Source organism: Lytechinus variegatus, chromosome 5 (genome assembly GCF_018143015.1).
Source record: "Lytechinus variegatus isolate NC3 chromosome 5, Lvar_3.0, whole genome shotgun sequence".
NCBI classification, from domain to species: Eukaryota; Metazoa; Echinodermata; class Echinoidea; order Temnopleuroida; family Toxopneustidae; genus Lytechinus; species Lytechinus variegatus.
In genome coordinates this window covers 46,490,973-46,512,904 of record NC_054744.1, presented here as the reverse complement: position 1 = coordinate 46,512,904, position 21,932 = coordinate 46,490,973, and the positions used below count along the sequence as shown (strand labels likewise).

Below are 21,932 nucleotides of genomic sequence, written 5' to 3'. Positions count from 1 at the left end.
ACATTGCCGGCAAATGAAATAAATCTATATCCTTATTGTTCGGGGAAAGAACAAACAAAATTTGGCATTAAGCTAGATGACTGTACTCTGCCCGAAAGTACATCATTAGTGCATATGAGTACTTTCATTTTTAAAAGATTTCACATCACCATCTCTTTCATTGTCACCTGTTTTGATTTGAAATGTGTAAGGTGTTTTCAAACTGTCACTCATTTGTTTCACCTTATGAAAGCATCTCTCCATCAAGCCATGTAGGCAGTAAGCATGAGACAAACCTTGTCTTCTCACTTATAGGCCCCCTGGAATATATCTCTCCAATATTGGTCCAACTGATTTCAATCACCAAAGCAAATAGATCTTTCCTCTTTCCTTTTCAATATATTCTCTTCTTTTTGTATGAAAGTATCTTATTTTGCTTTCCATGAGCCATCAACGGTAACAAAGTGAATGGTCTATCTAAGTAATGGCACATAACATGTCTTTTAAAGATAGCTCACTGCTCCCAAGAGGCATATTTTCAAAAAGTGGAAGAAAAGGGAGACTGGGTTGGACCAAAATGGCTGCTCATTATTGTTTTGATGAGTTAGTGTTTGTATTGAATGGATAGAGGATTGCTTGCTCCGAGTCTGTCATTAGCCATTTCAAAGGGAAGAAGATCTGGCCATCAGACAACTTGCCTCCAGCAGACCCATATCAACAGAACAGCCAATTTGTTTCTTTTTTGTGAGATAAAGCTTGTGTATGGACTCCATAATAACATGTATTTAGAAAACATATTGCTCAGAATCCCATCATGCCCATATTGTATGACATAAGAAAATAAATTAGGAGGAATATTATTTTCTTAGTTTCTCAGGTAATAAATACATATCAACCAGCCCTTACCAGAAATTATCACAAAGCCCACAAATTGCATTTTTGTGGACATTTTATGAGTTTGCGTCATGATCGTTTTTGACAAGTTCAATTTTACATCAACCTCAAATTGGATAAAAAAGAAAGGGGTAATTTATGTCATGAAAAGATCTGGAAGACTGCTCACTTGCAAACTTTACAGTTTTTCACTCTTAGAAATCAGAACAATGCCTAACATATGAATAGCATTATGAAAAATCTGTTTTATTCTTTTGAACTTGGTTTAAAATCTTTCAACCAAATCAAGATGAGTTTTAAAAGAAAAAGAAAAGCTCTGATTTGTGAAGATCACACGTACCGGTGTGTGTTCGAGGAGGCACGAAATAGAAACCCTGCGGCAAAATGAAGTTAAATGATTAATTCACAGCAACATCAATAAGATTCTATTGAATTCTCTCTTATCTCCAAGCATCTCTGTTACCCCCATACAAATCAAAATTTAATCACGATATGGAGTCAGTCAACTGCTTAGTTTTAAACAATCAACTCTTCCCCTTTTGTTGTACAACTAGGACAGATCTTATAATGATAATCATTTTAGTGTCAATAAAATCTTTAGATTTTCTCTGTTTCACACCGTTTTATCCCATTTTCCATGCTTTTCAGCTCTTTACCAATTGTCTTCATTTCTGAACTTCTTCTTTTATCTCTTCTGTTTATTGTACTTCTATTCTTCCATATTTCTTTATTAAAAAAAATTGACCCAGTTCACGTATATAACAAGGGAAATGAATCTCTAAAGTTAAGCACAATTAACAAGTAGGACCAAATCAATGAGCGGTCAAAGTTTGGGGGTGTGTTGAACCCTGATCTAACCACAGACCCTTTGAGGCAACTAACCAACAAACCACTAATAAGTGAATCAGGCTTTAGAATGAAGAGGTCAGACATGGTGTCTTGTGAATGAAGGCCTCTCAAAGTAATATTCTTGATCGCTAATGATCTATGTAATGACTTTCTTTCAGTCACCCAAGCCAAGAATACCCAATCAAAGATGGAACGAGAGTTCATGCTCTCCACGAACATTCAGGAGCTGTTCATGTTCCAATGTCATGTAGCTATCTTGTCGATCTCCTATTATCCAAGATTTCCTGTTCACAAGATCAGAGACAATCGTTCCTGATAGCTTTTCTCATTTCAGTCATTGTCTGCAACCTCAGAGTACTTGTTGGCTGACCCACGCACAACGAAATGAAGAGTTTCCCCCTTTGGTACAGCATGATGTCAATTTGGCTCTCACCGATGGGTTGGGGATTCTCGATGGGGCACAGTAGGTGAAGAACTGATCACAGAAGTCATCATGAATAATGATTTAAATGATTCATTTATTAATGTCCAAGTTACGGGGCTCTTTGGCAATATGGCACACCCAATACAGAATGTCAAATATGATTAGCTCAAGAATATTAATATTAAGCTCTTTGAAATGATAACGTGGATGTACAGTGATATGTGCACACTCTCAATGCCCCCCCCCCCCCTCTTTCTCTCTCAATCTGTCTCTATCTGACTAATGTTTTAATTCATCCTCTTCCATAGAAAGCGATCAACATTCCCCATGTTTTGCCTAATGAGAGAGTGATCACATACAAGTAAGATCCTGTATGAGCGAATCTTCCCTAAATAACTGTACAAGGGATGCACAGGTAACCAGCACAGGTAAGAAGGGGTGCCAAAAAACAGGTGCATGTTTGCTCTAAAGCTAGACCTCTCTCACCACTCACTCTTCCCCATCACATGTTTCTCTGCTGTGTCAATAGTAAGGGGATATTGCTTTCCACAAGGGGGAAGAAAACTTGCTTCAACAAAACCAGATTTATCCCTTCCTTCTCTCAGCCTTCTTTCTTACAGAGCCCTCAATGGGCTTCTATGAATGAATTCTAGTCTTAAACCAAATCTTCTATTAGTAGCTTATTTCTCTCCTTTAGGCGATGCATATACAAGTAGACAATGTCATACTTGGGGGCTCTTCTGAAATATCTGATCACTTTCTATTTCTCTGAAATAAAGCTCTTTCATTTGTCCAATAGAGCAAGATCTGTTCACATGGGATTCAATTAGTTTCATTTCACCTATAACGGGAAGTTCCATAATGTTGCATGCAAATATGTGTTAGCAAAAAAAGTTAATTAAATGCCGTTAAGCAATTCAATTATTCAAGTGATTTTCACTCAAATAAATTAAAAAGAGAGGCAGATAAAAAGGGAGGAGAGAAGCAAGGATAGAAATTATAGAAAGAAAGTTGGGGAAAGGAAGTAAGAGGGGGGGGAACAAAGTGAAGAGGAAAAAGAGTATGATTCTAAAAACATAAAATTGATTATTCTTACTTTGAAAGCTGTCTTGTGATATAAGATTTGGCTCTTGATCTATCCACCTGCTTGATGCGTGTGATGTAGAGAAAAGATGGAGGACACAGATGGTGACTGAAGTTAGCCAGCATCTCAAGCACGAAGGCAGCAGCATTATGGATTCTTTGGTATCAGATGACGGAGAAAACTATCGGCTTGCTTCACCCAACAAGGTCCCGTTTTCATTCACTGGTGACCTGTCAATGATAAGAAGAGAGAACAGTGAATTCTTACATCAAATTTACAATCATAATCCAATCATCGTTCCACACCAGTTAATTGTGACTTATTGAATAAAGGAGGTACATCAACTTTGTTCCCCCAAGTTTGTATTACAAAGTAAGAGCTTTCTCCATCCTTACAATGACCATACACAGTGAACTTTTAAGCTAATTTGACGCAGGAGGACAAAGTGGGGCTAATTTCAACAAGCTGTCTTACAGACATGAACTTGCCTTGAACCGATGGATGGGACTCAGAAGAAGACCTGGATCTACATGTAGTAATACACCCTTTAGAAGAAGCTTTCTGGATCAGCCATCCATGGATGAATTCACCCACAATCTACCATTTATTAGCCAATGTTGAAGACAATTTATTGACCTACACACCCCAAGACATCAACACATTACAGCAGACTTCTAGTAGAGGAGGTGTCTCCAAAAGTGTTTTTAAAAATCCCCTTAATAGAAGAACCAAACATTGGTCCCGGTCATAATCTGTTCCCAAATCAGTCATATCAGTTTAATACTGTTTGTTCCATTTTGAAAACTCAATATTGATTGACTGCGTTTAATCTGTTTTGCTAGTTCTCCAGCAAGAGAGGGATTTTTGGTCCGTTCCTAGGCACCCGCAGAGAGACTGAATAGCCAAAATCAAACAGACGCAGAGATTTTAATCTTCAGTATGATGGATGCGATTTCTTATTCCTCCATAAAGTTATTTTTTCTAGTGGACTGGAGTAGTTGTTTTCAAATCTCATGGTGAGACCTGTGTTTGTCAGGTCATACGGGTCAAGATAGAATCAATTCTGATGTAGTAAAAAAATCAAAGTCTGAAATCAAAGTAATCCTAAACATGCAGCTCATGTAAACAATCAGTAGGTTGGTATATGAAGTGATTGAGGAAACAGAATGATTGAAAGAAATGTAAACTTGATGTTTGGATTCCATATTCAAAGAAATGTTGTTTATTCTGTTATACTTTTACTCTTGACCTCACAAACAAGGAAGCACATTAAAAATAAACAATACTTGAAGTTTCACTTGAAAAGGTCCTTGTGTACCATCATATTCCTTTTTGGATAAATACGTATTTGGGAAAGTAGTAAATGACTGGTAATTCCTGGAGAATAATAAACACCCAAAGGTTGTTTTTTCATAATACAATCAAACAATCAAATGTCATGGATTAAACATAATCTCTTACGTCAGACAATACAAAGGAGATTATTTTTAGAGAGAGAAAAACCGAAGAGCTTTGTCAAGGATGTCTACACATATTGATTTCCCTCTGATTTCGTTAGAAAGTGGAAAATGTAGATGTACCACTGATAAAAGGAAAACTAATGAGCACTGTTTAATCTTGGTTTCTATTTATTGATCATCCCGGATTTAGTGGGAAAGTTGAAAATAGAAGTTGTTCTAGGTCAAACAATGTCTTGATGTCAGGACTGAGATTCATTGTAATGTGGTCAAACTTCACTAGAAAGCAGACTATAGGACTGGACACTTGAAACCTAGAGACGGTTTGATTAACCATTGGTAAGATCACTTGGATACCCAGTAGTGTTTATTTCTGATGTTTGATTTGAGAGAAAAAGAGTAGTCTGTTCTTTCCTGAGGATTATGAGTCAGTAAGAAATAAATAGAAATCATTGTTATATTTCATCATCAATTGGACCCATTTGTCAGATATATTTCCATATGCGGTCCATTAATATTACATGTTGGTGTCGAGAAAATAGTAATCTATTTCAATTTTTTTAATTTGATATGTCAACAGAACTCTGAATATATTCCTGTTCAGTCAGTCACCTCACAATACTTCCACTTTATTTATTCCAAGATATTGAGTAATTATTCCCTCCTATCAATACCTTGACTATGTACCTCCACAATATTACTGGCAAAAGTGGGTTCCATGAGTCTTTAGTAAAAATCAATATCTTTTTATTTCATCTTTGTTTTGTGATTTTACTGCTTTTGAACTGTTTCGAATCATTCCAATTACCTGTAAATATTGTGATTATATGTGATTTTGAATACCAATAAAACACATAATTAAAAAAAAAAATCAATATCTTTTTTAATTCCCTTCTAGCATCATTCAACTGCAGCTAATCAAACCCTGGAGTGATAAATCTGGACAGTCCTTTGTGACTAGACTGCTTAATCCACGCTACAATAACCTTTAATCCCCAGACTCATCTATCATCTTATCAGCCAAGATTAGCCATTATTTGTGATCTCATTTACATATGAAGGCCCTGGGGATTTAATAGGGTTTAGTATTAATTAAACAGGGAGCTGTGATATAGTGGATGGTTTATGACTTGGCCTCAAACTCTTCCATGTCTACTTGACTCCATTGGTCTATTATTGATGTTGATTCAAGTTTAAAGTAGTACTGTCTACTACCCAGTCAATGGATTCTTAGAAATCTCATATCAAACTGTCTTCTTGGTCTCTTTGGCAACTTTACTTTGCTCCAACAAGAAAGACTATTCTTTCTCTTTTTGCCACCATTCCCATAATTAAACAAATGTGGTGATTAACAAGAGACAAATGGAAGATGAGATTAAGAAAAAGGCAAGAACTGGGATATCCCTTCATTCCTCTTCCAAACAGGATACACAAACCATATTTACAATCAAATTGCAAAGCTACTAATTGAGACATCACCGGACAAATAAACTTTCCATTCATTACTTCAAAGAGTCATTCGATACCCCACATCAAATTTGCCGCCAGAACATTTTCTACAAAATGATATTGACTTTTTCCAGTGGAACAAATATGAAAAACATTATTTGTCCAATCCCCTGCAGCGTGCATTAGACGGACAATAACTCATCTCCACGCCGCCGCTATCACTGCTATCAAATGACCACACAGAGCATCTCCAGTGACTCAGGGCGTATACCAGTAGGGAGATTTAATATCTCCTCCTCCTGGAATTAATAAAGAAACTGGCAGGCAAATAAGAATTATATTTGCAATATTTTGTCAGAAGAGAGGCAGCTTGGCAAAAAATATAAATTTCAAAATGAGGCAGAGCTTTTCTGGTCTACATAACAATGTATCAGAAAACATGCACTGTAATCATCCAAATGCAAATTAATTTATCATATCATCATCAAACATGATATAGGCCTATGAAACATCCACCAAACCACAAGATCTCCATGTCCGTTCCTTCAATCTAGAAACAAAATTAATTTGTACCTATGTGAGTCAGGAAAGCAAAATAATGGTTTGCAGATCTGATTTAATATCTACGACTACCCTTCCCCTAAGTCTGACAAGACTCCCACTCACTGAGAGAGAGCACTCGCTACCGAGATATTACCCCCGCCGATATAAGATGATGGAGCGTACTTGAACAGGGATGCGGCCCTTGAGCAATGCTGCCTCATATTTGTAGATCTTTCCTTGGAGCGTCAGAGCAGATGATTAGATCCGCAGATGAGGAGGGCATATAGAGCAGCTTAAAGGGGACCAACACTTACTGCTACAGACCACGTCCATTCGAGAGGGGTAAAGTGCCCCAGACGATGTCTCATGGATATGCGACTTGAATATTCTGTCAGAACAGATGAGGATGGTTATGAGGGATCACTGGAAAATATCAAGAGGAGGAACACTCATCATAACTGCTTGAGCCTTCTCTGACAAGTGAAATATGATTATCCTTACATCACCTCATATGAAAGCCTCCATGGTGACCCCACCCCCTAAATCTTTTAATACAATATTTCAAATAATAAAAATGCAGCAAGAACGTTGGCAAGAGAATGGCAGACAGAAAAGCTTCGAACAAGACAAGCACTTCAGTGGCAGCCCCACACCCACCCTCAACGATGATGACGATGGGTGCAATATCTCGGCAATATTCATCTTGAATGTTCCCATCGGTGGCATTTCTTAGGACCCGGTTCTGTCTCTTCCATCCCATAACTGCCTATCAACAGGGATCAGTACAGCTGACTTAAACAGTTGGCCAGAATACATGAATACATTACCATGATAGATTGGAAGGAATGAATATTATGACTTTGTCACTACACGTATGTTACTCTCTTCACTACAGAGTTCTCATCAAACATTAATGCTCCGTAATTTCTTTAAGAATATATAATGCTTCTCATGAATTTATTTGATGAAGTTGTAGATGGGTCAATCCATCATCGTTAAGAGAGGATGTTGTTTTTCATGTGAGGTGCTATTCCTGGTATTTCTGAAGAAACTTGAAAGGTTAGGGCAACAAAGAATTCTTTCTTTACATATATAAAGTGTTTTCTTTAACTATTTCATGGATTCTGATTGCAAACATTTTTTTCATGTATTTCCATATTTGGTTAGCAAAGAGGAGAAAACATTTCAAAAATAGAATTAAATCCCTCAATATTTCCATATATATTTGTATAGTCACTTGTGAATTTTGAAACATAATTGGAAGTCATTCTTAGGAAAAAAAGTATATATACATGTATGAGGGCCTATGCAATAAAACTCGTCAAGATTTAATGTTACCATGTGTGACGTCAACATCTAGCCATATCAGTGTTACTAATTATGTCTCCTAAACAGGTAGATGGCTGTTAGAGATTTAGCTTGATTCATCTGTTATCCACAGAATGGTAAAATATTACCGTGTTTACTCAGTGACACGGCTCGGGGGTTCGACACGCGAGCCGTGCTCAACACGGCAATTTTATGCTGTGTAAACGCGATCAGTGTGATCCGCGAGCCGTGTCGAACACGGCTTTTTGATCCGCCAAAATCGTAGGTTTCAACCCGCGAGCCGAGTCAGACTCGGCAATTTTTTCGTGTGTAAACAGAAAACCGTGTCGAACTCTCTTGACCAGGTCACTGCGCGCGCTTTCACTTTTGGCATTGTTGTTGTTCGCACGGACAAGATTCGATTCCGGCGGTGAATTTCCCGCGTTTAATTTGCGACGTCATAATTCTTCTTCCGTTCAAGATCTGCGAGCCGTGTTGAACTCGCCTTTTTATATGTACGTATAAACGCGATCTCTGATCCCTTCTTCGCAGTGTTCAACCCGGCTCGCAGATTCAACACCCGAGCCGAGTCAATGTGTAAACACGGTATATAGTAACTACATCATCCTAATTACAAAATAGCCTAGTACAGGAATTACTATAGGCTTGTCTCTCTATCTGACCTACTTACAATACAAGGATGAAATGAAGAATAAAATCATGAGTATCATATGAGAGCACTATCATTCTGCCAAACAGTTTAATCTTTTCAGATTTTGCCCATACATCAAGGAGGAATTTGAAAAAGTGGAAGTGTAATTAAAACTTGAACCATTTGAACTGGGAACCATGGAAACCTCTTTATTCCTCTTGATTTCTAGTAAAAACAGTTGCACACATTGGACTGTTAGTATGATCAGAAGGGTTTGCTGTTAATAGAAAATATCAATGATGACTCATTTCTTCTAATGTTAGTGAACATTTCCCTGATTCTTCTTAATCCTTCTGCTGTTGTAATAACATGAAGAAATTGATTGCATGACTCTGTATGAGAGGATTCTAGTATTAAAAACAGTCAAATTTGCTTAATTTTACAAGAATTTCAAAGCTCATAATCAGTGTCAGCTGACTGTAGCACCTTCTATATTCACTAGGACGATGAATTTCACAGCTGTGTGCGTGCATGTAAAGTACAAGCATATAAGATTACCAATGCTTCGTGAATTTTGATATTAGTTGCTGATGTCACGTTTGACTTCGGTCTGAAGATCTTAAGATCACGGTACATGAACTCAGCACTTTCCACAGAAATCCCTTCCTCAAAATACACATGCAGGATTCTTGCTAATTTTTTATAAATAGAAGGAAATGTATTATGAATAGGCATTTAGCGACAACTGTACAACTAAAAGGAGATTTTAAAGCAGGGATTGTACAACCGGTAAGAAGCTATTTCCAATATAACAAAAATAACTTTCTCCTGTTTTCATATTCATCAGCTCTCTCTAATCCCTAAGCTTCATCCTCCTTTCATTAATGACACTTTCCTAGTATGCCTACGCATCCTGGAATTCATTATCAGGAAAAAAGACATTACATAAAAAAACATGTAGGTCTTCTGGGAAGTTCTTATACTGCCAAATCAATTCAGTGTAATGTAATTCAATACAGTGCACAACTTTCCATTTTAAAAAGTTACACTTAAAATCCTGGAAAATTGTTTACTTTCATTGATGAAAATAACCCCCCAAACTGTGATAAAAAGTAATTTACAATACATCACATTATTAATTCATTACATGTATGTATGCCTACTGGTCTAAGTATACTTTGCAGGGAACATACAGTTGAATTTCACAAAAAAATCTATAGGCCTACATAGTGCAACATCAACAGCACATAGATCATCCAAGAAATGTCACTATTCCAAAAAAATTCCTAGCTGCATTAGAGTTGTTAACATCAAGGTTGTTGTATTGGATAACGCACTGGGGGTTGTCGTAGTTGCCCACTCCTTTATTTTCAATTTCATGTTTTATTTTCCTTGAGTGTTAATGTTTTCCTGTTCATTCACATTCAGCTCACGAATGTCGGAGGTGACAGGAAGCAGCTATGATCCATCGAGCCAAGACCGCCTGCTACATTTAGCTTTCTCCTTCCCGAACCCTACTCACGTTGCCCCTACTCAGTCCTCATCACCAGTTTTACTTCAACCAGGAAGCATCTGTCGGGTAATACAAGCTTTCAGGCATTTGCGTCATGGCATACCCTATCCCCATACCTAACCCTGTAAACCGCTCTCTCTAGATCTTCAACATTTGGTTCTAATAACGCTGCCAAACGTACTGGAAACATTCACTTGTACGTGTAATTCATTCGGCATTCACTTCAATCATTGCCAGTCTTGAATATAAATATGTTTGAATGGTGAACGAGAAACGCCTTGGCTGCACTCGGATAACATGAAAAAAGTGAATCTTTACATTTGCTTGTGCCCTTAAAATGTCTTTAATAATACGCCTTTAAAAGATGTTTATTCACTTTACAATAAAGTTGTATACTTCTCAACAATGTCTAAATTTGTAAAGACCATTTGTAGGTATATAGGCCTATATGTCAAGAGCTAGTGCAGTAAAAGCATGCAATATTTATGTCAAATTTTACAAATCACAACACTTCTATGTTCTACTTTTTCTTCACTAATATGAAAAAAAGAAAACTAGTAAACTCCACTTACCATGAAGCTTTATAACATCCACATTTGCTTGTTGTAAGATCACAAAAAGATATATTCAATACTATTCCAATCAGGGTTAGAATGTCGGTATGTCACTGTATGTACTCCTGAGTTCCTTAAAACGGATTCCTGGAGCAACGCTTGAAGTACGTCCGCCCCCTAACCAATCTAATTCAACACTGACAGGTTGAGTGGGCTTCTCTATTCAGCAGGATGAGGTAACAAAAGCAAGTTGTTTTCTTCAAGGAAGGAAGTCTTATTCTAAGATTATCCCCACCAAAGCCCCTATTGTTTCATTGTGTTTACTACCAAACAACAAGGAGGAGGGGGAGAGGGGTATTGAGGAGGGCGTTATTATGAGGGGAATGGATTTAGGGAGGGGTGAGATACCATAGAAGGATGGGTGATTCTGAGTCAGTGATGGTCCTATATGTGCTTGGAATTAAATTGAACTTGTTATTGATATAAAGAATTGGCCAACTTCCAGAATGGACACTTGGTCAGTCTGAGTAAAAAAAATACCATGTTAAAACTATAATCTGTCAGTCTATACTTTAAGCAAATTTTGCCCATCTTATAAGAATGATTTTGCATCCTGGATACACAAAATGCAGTGATTAAATATTGATCTACATCTTGTGTTTCCACAATCTACCAATGGTTGTCAAAAAGAAGAATCTAGTTTTTCTAAACATATGTCAACATGTCAATCCATCCTTGCATTTATAACAACCAAAATTTAAACAATAAATGAATATAATTTTGCAAGGACCAAAGCTATAATACCTTTTTATATACAATATTAGGCTAAAATAGGTTATAATCCACTAACATGAAAAATTAATAAGATTTAGGGAACACAAATATTTGTCAATACAGAATGAAAAATTATAAACAAATTCTAAAGAAATTCAAATGAAGGTAAGTTCAAGTGAGTTCCTGTCATATTCATCATCATAATCTTAAATAAAAGAGATCCATCCTAATCGTTATATATTCTTGTTTTCTGCTTCTTTTCTACTGGGGTTTTGTGATCGTTGAGGTATATCTTCCCAGAGTTGTTCGAAGTAAGAAACTTCTACCAATTTTTAATCAGGATTACAATGCCTCCTTCTTGATTCTAAATAGCTTCTCTGATGGACAAGTCAGCCAACAGAATCAATAGATAAGCTCAGATTGTGGCTTACAAAACACTGATTTTGAGAAATATCATGGCCAAATAAACAACTAAAGCCCTTTTTTCTTCTAAAAAGTAAATGCAGTGTACAAGGTAGATATAGATCAAGAAGGCATTAGTCAGAATTATAACTTTTGTGACATGTGAGTCATTAAAGTTTACTTGAAGGAATGATTCTTCTTCCATTTTATAAGCTGAACTATTTGTTATTTTCAAGTTTCCTTTCCCATCCCTGTTACAAAAATTTTCTGTTTTCCATGTCCCAGACACTTTGATTAAGAATCATGCTCTTAACTTCTCTTTGTGATTCATTTTATGGAACCTTTCATTCTTTTCCAAACTCACAAAACAACTTCTTTTACATACTCACCAAACAACTTTGACATGAAAACAATTTACTTTTCAACAAAATACATCCATAATTTGATAACCAAATTAAATTATTTCATATCAAGGATATTTCAAACAAATTATCCCAGTGAACTCCAAAATCCATTATCATACCATTCTATCCCCAAGCCAAGAAGATATTACAAAATCAATTACTGTTAGGGTGAATGAATATTCTATAGGATGTAAATTAGAAAGGGGGTTGAGAGTTAAACCTGGTGTAATTTATCTTGTATATGACCTCAGGTTAGCTGGAGACCCTAACAAACAAAATAAAGCCCTCTAGCTATGGAGGACAGACAGGGCAACAGACGAGTTCATTGAAAGGACCGGTTTACATCTAAAAATTAAACCAAGATAAATTTGAGCTGTCACTGACTTCATAAAGCAGAAGTCTGGGATATATCTACAGCAGCATAAAACATTATCAAACCATAATCCTGGAATGAACGCTGAATGAACTTGAACCACATCACATGAGATAGATCACATCTATACATACAGACCTGTATATCAATTCAGTATGGCTCTCTACGGAATATTTTATTAAGAAAGTTTAGGACAAGTTCATGAATAGTCTTGGTAACCATTCAGATATCAGTCTCTTTTGTCAAAACAGATTAGACACCAGAACCCTCATATGTCCAATAAACTTGTTTTACCAAATGCAATGAAAAAAATGTTGACATCCTTAATCAGTAGTAAGATCACCATACATGTACATAACAAAAGCAAGTAGACCTACATGTATATATGCCCTACCCATACAATTCTAGTTAATGCCTACATCATTATCATAAAGAATGGATAGGGCCTAAACACAAGCAGTGCAGCATATGTTAGCCAATTATTTATGCTTAATTTCTTTATACTCTTCAATATCTTGATGAAAACTAGTCGGTCACAGCGTGATAACAAGGCGTATGAATTCATATAATCCAGTGATACTACCATGACAATCAGGTATGTCAAGATTTTTATCAATATATCAATTATGGTAGCTTTGAGATTATAGGGCTTGCAAAATAAGACTACTATTGAAAAACAATATGCACTGCTCTGGGGTGAACCCGAGCAAAATCACTCACCAAAAAGTTTCAGAAAACACAAAAATTTGTAAAAAGCCAAGCTATGAACACAAAAAGTCATAGAAAACTGCCTGCCACGGCACAAAGATTTTGAATAGAACGTGATTCACAATAGAATAAGAGCAGTGTAATACTGGTTTTGAGAGACTTTGAATAGATATGAATATAAGTAGGCACAATTGATAATCCATCTGATAATCGTGAGTGATAAAATATTGGGAAAAACAGGTCGCATTTTGATGGAATAAAAGCGAAAAGAGAAACTATGATTGATCATGGCAAGATCACAATACATCCCATGCAATAAAAGAAAACCTCACTCTGGTAATGATTTGGACTGGTATTAAAAGATTATTCATCGATACAATAAAGCTCTAAAAATCGTTTAAAACTCATATAAATTCTCTCTTCTAAAGGAAAAGTTTGGCCCAGCGGGATGGTTATTTGCCTTCAACTCCGGCTTGATTTTTGAAAAAATGAAAACTTTGGTGCTGCGCTGACCAATAGAAGCCCAGCAGGTTGTTTGTAACCTGTATTTGAACCACTCACAGATCAAATCATCTTGCTATTGACAGACCTACTACTGGCAGGGGTCATGAACTGACCTCAGTGAGATCGTATGTCATGTCCAGGGGGGGGGGTCATGAGTGGCAGAACTCTGAAGCAATGAGAATCCAACAGCCCAAGCTGCTGTAGAGTAGGCCTATACAATTCACAACAATTTCAAATCAACATGATGCTTCATTTCATATGCTGACAAAAATTGCTTTTTGGATAAAAACATTGGACATAAAACTTTTAGGATTTATGACTTTTCTGCCTACTATCCTCTATGTTCTCACAATAAACCAGGATGTAGCAGAATGAATGGTGAAATATGTTCCAACTGGGTATAAATAGTAGACTGAATCTAGATTCCATAATCATGAAAAAGGACAAGGCAATATCCTCCCAAAAATTGTATTTTATATAAAAAAAAACAGATTTAGGGCTGTAAACATGGTACTTGTGTGAGAATTCTTCCAGAAAATCTGCAAATCTGAAAACAAAGGAGATTTTCATCATTAGTTGGTCCTTGTTCTGACTTTGGTTGGACTTTGTGCATTATACCATGAAGGCTAGTACAACCTCACCCAGGACTCACCCAGCAGGAGACCTGAAACAGAGCCCTAACATTACCCTGGGTCTCTGCATCCAACCTCACCATGGGGTCACCAATGCACCCCTGAACACAACACTAATGAGTACCCCAAGGGGAACCTAACCTAAACCAAAGGATTTAGAGGCCACCAGTAACCATGGAAACCCAGACCAGAGGTCTCAGGTAGATGAGATTGGAAGGTTTGTTGTTGTTAGGAGCTCTGATTGGAGCAGTGCCAAGTCAGCGTCTTACAAACTCATACTACAGTGAGCAAGATGGTGTGCTGGTGATGATGTCCACATCATACATTCATCAAGGATTCATCACTCCTTCGTAGTCCAGTCCGTGATGTAACACGGAAAAACTCTCTTTCATCGTATAGGCCTGATCATCGTTGAATCACGAACTGATTTTCTTTACAGTCTTCCCGACTACAATGTAATTACGCAGGCAGACACCGTCTCCTGATACATGCAATTACAGAAGCCAATCATGTTCTTGGGCTTTATTCAGGTATCACTTATCCAAGATATAATGGGCCCTTTGACCTAAAACACACAGACACATTGTAACATCGGTAGATGAAAGGATGTTCCATACACGGTTTCAAGGGCAACTGTCTCAATGCCACTTTCAAACTATGGCGACTGAAATCGATTATAACTAAATACCTATTCTCACATACGTCACCATCAAATGAACAGAAAAAAGCTCAGCTGTTGTAGAATTGAATATATAAAAAAAACACATTCACGATGGCTAAACGTTTTGGATACGAGATGTTGCTTGCTTGCCCCAGTTCTTCAATAATTCACTGTGCACAATAAAGAGAGAGAGAGAGCACTTCTACAATTGTACTTTACAGTTTTCCAAATCCTACACAAGGACAGGACACTTTAACCATTAGCTGTTTATCTTTTTTGTGAAAAGAAGGAACTACTTACAAAGGACAAACTACATGCCTCAAGCTATTTTTGATCCTCGCTTAATATCGTTTGAAAATAAAATATCTTGGAAAGTACTTATTTTCAAGGAATAAAGTCTCTTGATAATAGCCTACATCAATTATATTTAAAGTGTTTTTGGTCCAATCAAAATCCGGAGGATCTAATATGATTGATCATTTTGTTATGTTCTTCCTTTTGTTCAGAAGTGATTAAATTCATTTGAATGAAATCAGAGAACAACAAAGGTTTAATAATGATGTGGAAGAAATTCAGGTCATTAATATTAAAGATGAAAGCAATTTACTAGCAATCAAGGTTGATTTCCCTTAATTAAATCTCAACCAAGGATTTGGAACAATAAGAAACGGCTCTTCAGTAGTTATATCACAATTCAATCAAATTTAAAAGCATAAACTAATAGCTACTTACATTCGGGCCTATTAACTCTGCATTGGAACAACACTCAACAAGCAAAAGAAGGAATAAACAATTCTTATGAAGCTTAGATGCAAAGGTTGCAACAATATGACACTCACTAGTTGTCCAATTCTCTACAATATCTGCCAGAATAAACAGTTGAACTATCATAGGCCTACATACATTTCTTTATTGCGTCAAATCAGTCATTTGTAACAAAATCTTACACGCGAGGTGAGCCTGCCGTCCAACTACCAATCAATTCAGTTGAAATTAATTAATGCTCAATCAAGCTTTTCCTCCACTCCTGCCATTTAATGCCATTTCTGGTTTTCCCTTTTCGCTCAAAATGAAAACAAAGTGTGAATTTATTGCTTTATTTGCACTTTAATATACAAATCAAACACAATGAAACTGTTCATTGGTGATGGTTTTGGGGGCCCATTAACATACTGCAAGGGGCTTCATTGGTATAAAAATACATAGGCCTATATATACAGCCAACACGTTGCCTTCAGTAGAACTGTTAAGATTTCTTGAAACCTACAAAGACTGACCCTATACAAACATTGACTATGTTTGGAAACAAGGCTGATATTTATTTATTCAAAGATGTGTGTGGAGGAGGGGTTGGGTGTTTAATAAGGGTGGGCTAACAAAGAACAAGTTTAACAGAGCCCCAAATAAACAAACATAATATCCATCAGCTTATACACATCAAACAAAATATGAAAACAACTTTTAACTCATGCGTCCTTCAAGTCATTTACGATCATTTCGTACAAGGGATGACTGGTCAAAAACAACACAATCATTGATTCAAATGTTCAGAAAGTACATTGGCTTTCCGGTAAACTTGTTCTGTTGACAATATTGGTATGACATCACATAATGTAGCGGCAGCAGCGCTGACACTTTAGTATCTAGAGCTAGTAGGTCTGGGCATCTGTAAAAAAAGATACCTCATCTACAAAGTGTCTGTGATGGGGAAAACACTTGCTGCGCTTGTCAGCTCCGATACAAATGAAAAGACAGTCCCCCTTTTTTTCATACCAAACACAGAGGGTTTTCTTCACACTACGGTGAGTAGATTGTCAGTTTGTCTCAAACTCTCCTCCAAGATGCCTGTTTAATTCATGAGTTTGGCTATCGTTTGTCTGCTTTTCTCATTCATAAAGCCCATATGGGCATGGATGGAGAGTGGAATTATCACGCAATAATGCTACTTTGACTACACACTCTGCTATATCAATAAAATAACCTTCTATTTTGGGGGGAGTAGAAAGGTGACGAAGAGTGTGTTGGTTTCTTTGGTTTTTAAACTTTCAAGCACCTGTGTATACACCATGGTCTTCTAATACGTCTAGTTTTCCTGCTAAATTTCTAAATATAAATCATCCTAATGAACTAATAAACATAATTTCCTTTCCATAATTTGTAACCTATCAGATGTCTGTATCAGTCTGTATTGTCCTAGTAGAGGTCTACTACAGTAGTAATCTAAAGATATCTTGTTTCCATGGTAAATTGCGACTAAAATGACCCCACTAATCCATTCTCTGTTCTCCTTACAACAAAGTCATCATGCACTCATCGCTAATATTCCAACAACATAAGCGTGGCCCAATTTCAGTGAAACCAGCTTCGTAATTGTAGCTAAATTGGGGAAATGAGTCGGTTAAGGGGAAAATAAATTGATGATCTAATGGCTGTTGTTGGTACGTAGAGCGGGCACGAGATCAGAAGAAAGGCATTCGTTGTTGGGAGGTGAAGACATGCGAGAAAGGAAGTGGTTGAGTCTTCCTCCAGACGGGAGAGAAGAGGGGGGCAGATTAGGGTGGTGCCCAGAGTGAAAGGGGTGTAGGAAGTGGAGGTGAGATGATTCATAGAGGTGCAGAAAACACCAGAGGTATTGGCTTAGATCATAACCAAGGAGATAGGAGATTAACTCAATATCTTCTTGATCATCACAGTAACGTTCCATACTACTCAGGTACTTTTGAGACACCCCTTAGGGATATTTGTGGACGCCAAAGCATGGATCTGTTAATTTAGTAAGATTCATGTTCACAAGAAATATACAGTGTACTTCTCTGAAACCACATCTTTCATGCATATTAAACTCTATCTTCTATGCTACATGTATGTGTTTTCTCAGTATCTGAAAATGACAACAGATGAAATTTCTCAGAATAAGGTATTAAAAAAAAAAACACAGTCCAATGTATTTCAAGGCTTTTCAAGCTTTTAGTAATTATCTACATAACCTTCATATCTCAACACCTGGGCTAAGCAAGATTTAGGGATTTTCATGCAGGTAACTCCATGCCAATCAAACCTAGGTCCATGATCAAACCAAGCAGTAATTGGAGATCTACAAGATACCATACACCTGGTGAAAGATAAAATGGATTAACTGTGAGAAAATGACATACAACCTTCTTGCCCTAGGCTAATGATGTATCATACCAATACCATTTCTAGTGACAATTTGTTTTATCCATTGGAGGCAGAGGTGCATAGTCAAGGAACTAAAAGAGGCTGTTCTCACTACGTTCCTAAAACTAATTTACTGGAAACTAGTTTAGTGGAAACGCGTAGTGAGAACGGTCAAAGCGGTCTTGGAAGCGATCTTCCAAACCAGTTTGGAAAACCACCTCGCGATGTAGTTTTCAAGATCGCTTTACCTCGTTAAACTGGTTTTAGCATAAGTGAGGACACAACCGTTCTTCGGGAAGCGATCTTCGCACATTTTGAGCGCGCTACTCCACATGACAGGTGTAGAATGCCTATGCTGCGGTTTCAAATTTTGCGCGAAACGTGTCACCCCACTGAGAGCGTTTCCATAGCAACAAGAGTGCTTTACGTGAAGTGATTTTGAAAACCACTTTCGTGTGATCAAGTGAGAACGCTAGCAAAGCGATCTTCCAAAGTGCTTTCCTGAATCGGTTTCCAGTAAAGTAGTTTTAGGAACGCAGTGAGAACAGCCTCAAAGTCTGACAGCTGATCTTTGAATGTGTTGCATTGTATGCATCTCCTCATGAAGTTATATTATGAGTTATGTCTATGATCCATGACTTTCCTTATAATAGTAATTATAATATATTTGGTAATGCATATTCTAATACGATGCTCAATGTGTAGGTATAAAATGCACGATGGGATGAAAGAGCTATGCACTGCATCAGGCCTAATAGGCCCTAATAATATGTTACAATTTATTTATTCAAAGTGATTTTCCTTTATCAAGATTTCCTTTATCAATACTGCAGTGATTACAGGTAAAGGTAAGATACTATGGACCTACTAAAGATACTGCACTGTTATCTTGTGTTTGGACAGGTTTGTGGGGGCCATAAGCTTTAGATCAAACCTAATTATCTTTGAACCATGGATGAACATTGTATAGGATCCATGATTGTACCAAGCCATGTCATGAATACAGACTTGATCCAAGTACAACCATGGTACAACAGACCGTGGAACTTAACATAATAATAATAATCCGCTTTTATATAGCGCTTAATCCATCGGAACGACGTTTCTAAGCGCTTTACAGATATATTATTACCCCGGTCATCGGATTCAATCAGTCATTCCCGCACACAATGTGTGCACATCCTCCACTCCCTGGGGAGTATTCCAGTCAGTCGCCTGTGAGGCGCACACAATACTGGACAAGCTACAATGACTTTCACATTCTACCGGGTACCCATTTAGCACCTGGGTCGAGAGTGGCAAAGTGTGGATTAACGCCTTGCCAAAGGACGCCAGACCGCGGTGGGATTCGAACACACGACCCTCTGTTTTCAAGGCGAGAGTCAGAACCACTACACCACATGACCCATTCTATATCACCTGATGCACCTGTTTTACATAAATCAATTCGGTACAAACTTGATGCCGATTGCAATGAAAATTGGTAGTAAATCCAACATCTGGAGCTGTAGCAGGCCATAGAATTACGGCCACAGCAGCCAAGATGGTGATATCATAATCATGAAATTGATCTCCTTGGCTCCTAAAATATCCCCATGGACAATAAACCTTGTCAGGTCCATGACAAAATTTAACTCATGGTCTGTTATCAAAATCAGTGTTATATACATCATCCTTTAATAGCTTCAAAGAAAACCCGATAACTTTCATATATTAGAAATTGAGAATTTACAATTGCCCATTTACAACAAAGGGTTGATAGTTATATCAAATTTAAAATGGTGAAGTATATTGCTTGATATGTTCTACAATAATTTAATTCTCAATCTTAATAAAATATATTGCTGTGTTATTCATTCGACTGACTGTAAAGATATGAATATTGCACTATATGTAACACTATCACACTGTTATACAATTAGGCTTTCAACTACAAGTTGACTTGATTATTGCTTCTCCATTGCATAACAGCATTATGGGAATAATTATCATATCCATTGGCTATAATGATATGAACATGAATGTATGAGGTTATGTAATCAATTTAGACACAATTGACCAGAAAATGCTGCAGACTGTGGCTTGATCTGCATCTAATTATAAACGCAATATTGATGAAAATGAAAGCCTCTGGGCTAATTAGGCATACACGTAATCAATTAGAATCTTCAATAATGAACCAGCCTATATGGGAGTGAGCAAGAGCCTTGTGCTGTAACATTTCATCTGGTGAACAATTTCTCTGCCTGATGTAGCTTTGTTCTAGATCTATTCTAACCCTGTTTCTTTTTTAAAGAAATAATTATTCCAACTGAAATTCAGCAATATAAATTTTCACATGAATGACTAATAATATTGCACAGCAAAAATTAAAAATATTTCAATATTAGCAAAATACCTGTTTTGGATTACTTTACCTAATCTTAGCAAGCTTCAATAAAATCTTGTTCCAACCTGGCTGAGGCAATATTGCTACTAGTGCCTCTACATGTAACAGCTCGACTAATCATCTGAGCATATAACTCGCTTCTTTATATGGATGGCATCATTGTTAGGGAATACTATGACTACATTCTGACACCCCTATGATTTTCAAAGCGTGCCGAAAGTACGCCAATAGTTTGGATATTGCAACATCATGATAATCCAGCATCTCTAAAACTATCTTCTCAGGGGGGCATCTCCTACCAAGACAATATTGATTGTGGAAGCCTTTAAGTTGAAAAGAGTAATATAAGAACTATTGTTATGTACTACAAGATCTTTCATTTTGTTTCCATTATTCATTCCACCAATGTTATGAAACGCCATGACTACAAATCCCAGAAAGAGTACTGCCTGATGTCAGACGTGTGCCAAAAGCGCGTCTATGATAATTACAACATCCCTAAATCTGTTCAATTATAATCAATTGGGTCAAGATATAGAAAACTGCATCAGCTAGGCCACTATTAATCGAAAGAAGATGGGCGACCAAAGGATCGACCGCATCAGGGGGCCACCTCCTAGTTAGGTGACATCTTCATTTTACAGCTACTACAAAAGAACAATAAATCATAATGGATACGGATAATATAAGATAGATAATGACTATTAATACTATTACCCCCCATGGCCAAGTTGAACACCATTGATAAAGGCAGTATGTTTCACAATCCCTGTGTGGGCGGCGGTGGAGCATCCTCCCCGGCACACGTCAGCCACACATCTCCCACACTTCACCTAGCCCCGTGTCCATTCATCGAGGGTAGGAGGGGCACAAGCAAGCCAGCCACTATTTACTTTCAAAGATTGGCGAGCCCTGTCAATGGAACCTGCTGTACAGGTATGGAGCAAGCCGAAGGTCTTGGCTTCCACTTGCCCATCAAACCCTGGAAGTACAGCTCAAAAAATGATTGAAAACTCACCTTATGTGATAATTCCACCAGGTACCAGGCTAGTACTCCATTGGAACTCTAAACAGCAATGCTGAATGATCCAGAAAACAGCAAAAACACAGAATATAATCAAATTTTAGGAAGAATTCCAGCACATAGGGTAATGATCAGAGAATCACTGTCGAGCTATGCTACTCCACCGTCTACTCTAGAAATCTACCCAAGCAATCTC

General features: G+C 37.2%; 1 protein-coding gene across 13 annotated transcripts in view; it reads right to left on the bottom strand.

Moving 5' to 3' along the window:
- LOC121416298 (semaphorin-6D-like) overlaps positions 1-21,932 on the bottom strand; it is a 69,029-nt gene extending 47,097 nt beyond the window's left edge. For 7 of the 13 annotated variants that reach the window (XM_041609833.1, XM_041609837.1, XM_041609840.1 and 4 more), the window contains exons 1-2: positions 21,731-21,931; positions 3,243-3,460 (exon numbers count right to left, since the gene is read on the bottom strand). In XM_041609833.1, coding sequence (XP_041465767.1) covers positions 3,243-3,378 — 136 coding nt within the window. In that variant the 5' untranslated portion in view covers positions 3,379-3,460; positions 21,731-21,931. Of the gene's footprint in view, positions 1-3,242; positions 3,461-10,724; positions 10,862-21,730 lie in introns of those variants that run through there. The other 6 variants (XM_041609838.1, XM_041609839.1, XM_041609844.1 and 3 more) reach the window with 2 other exon arrangements.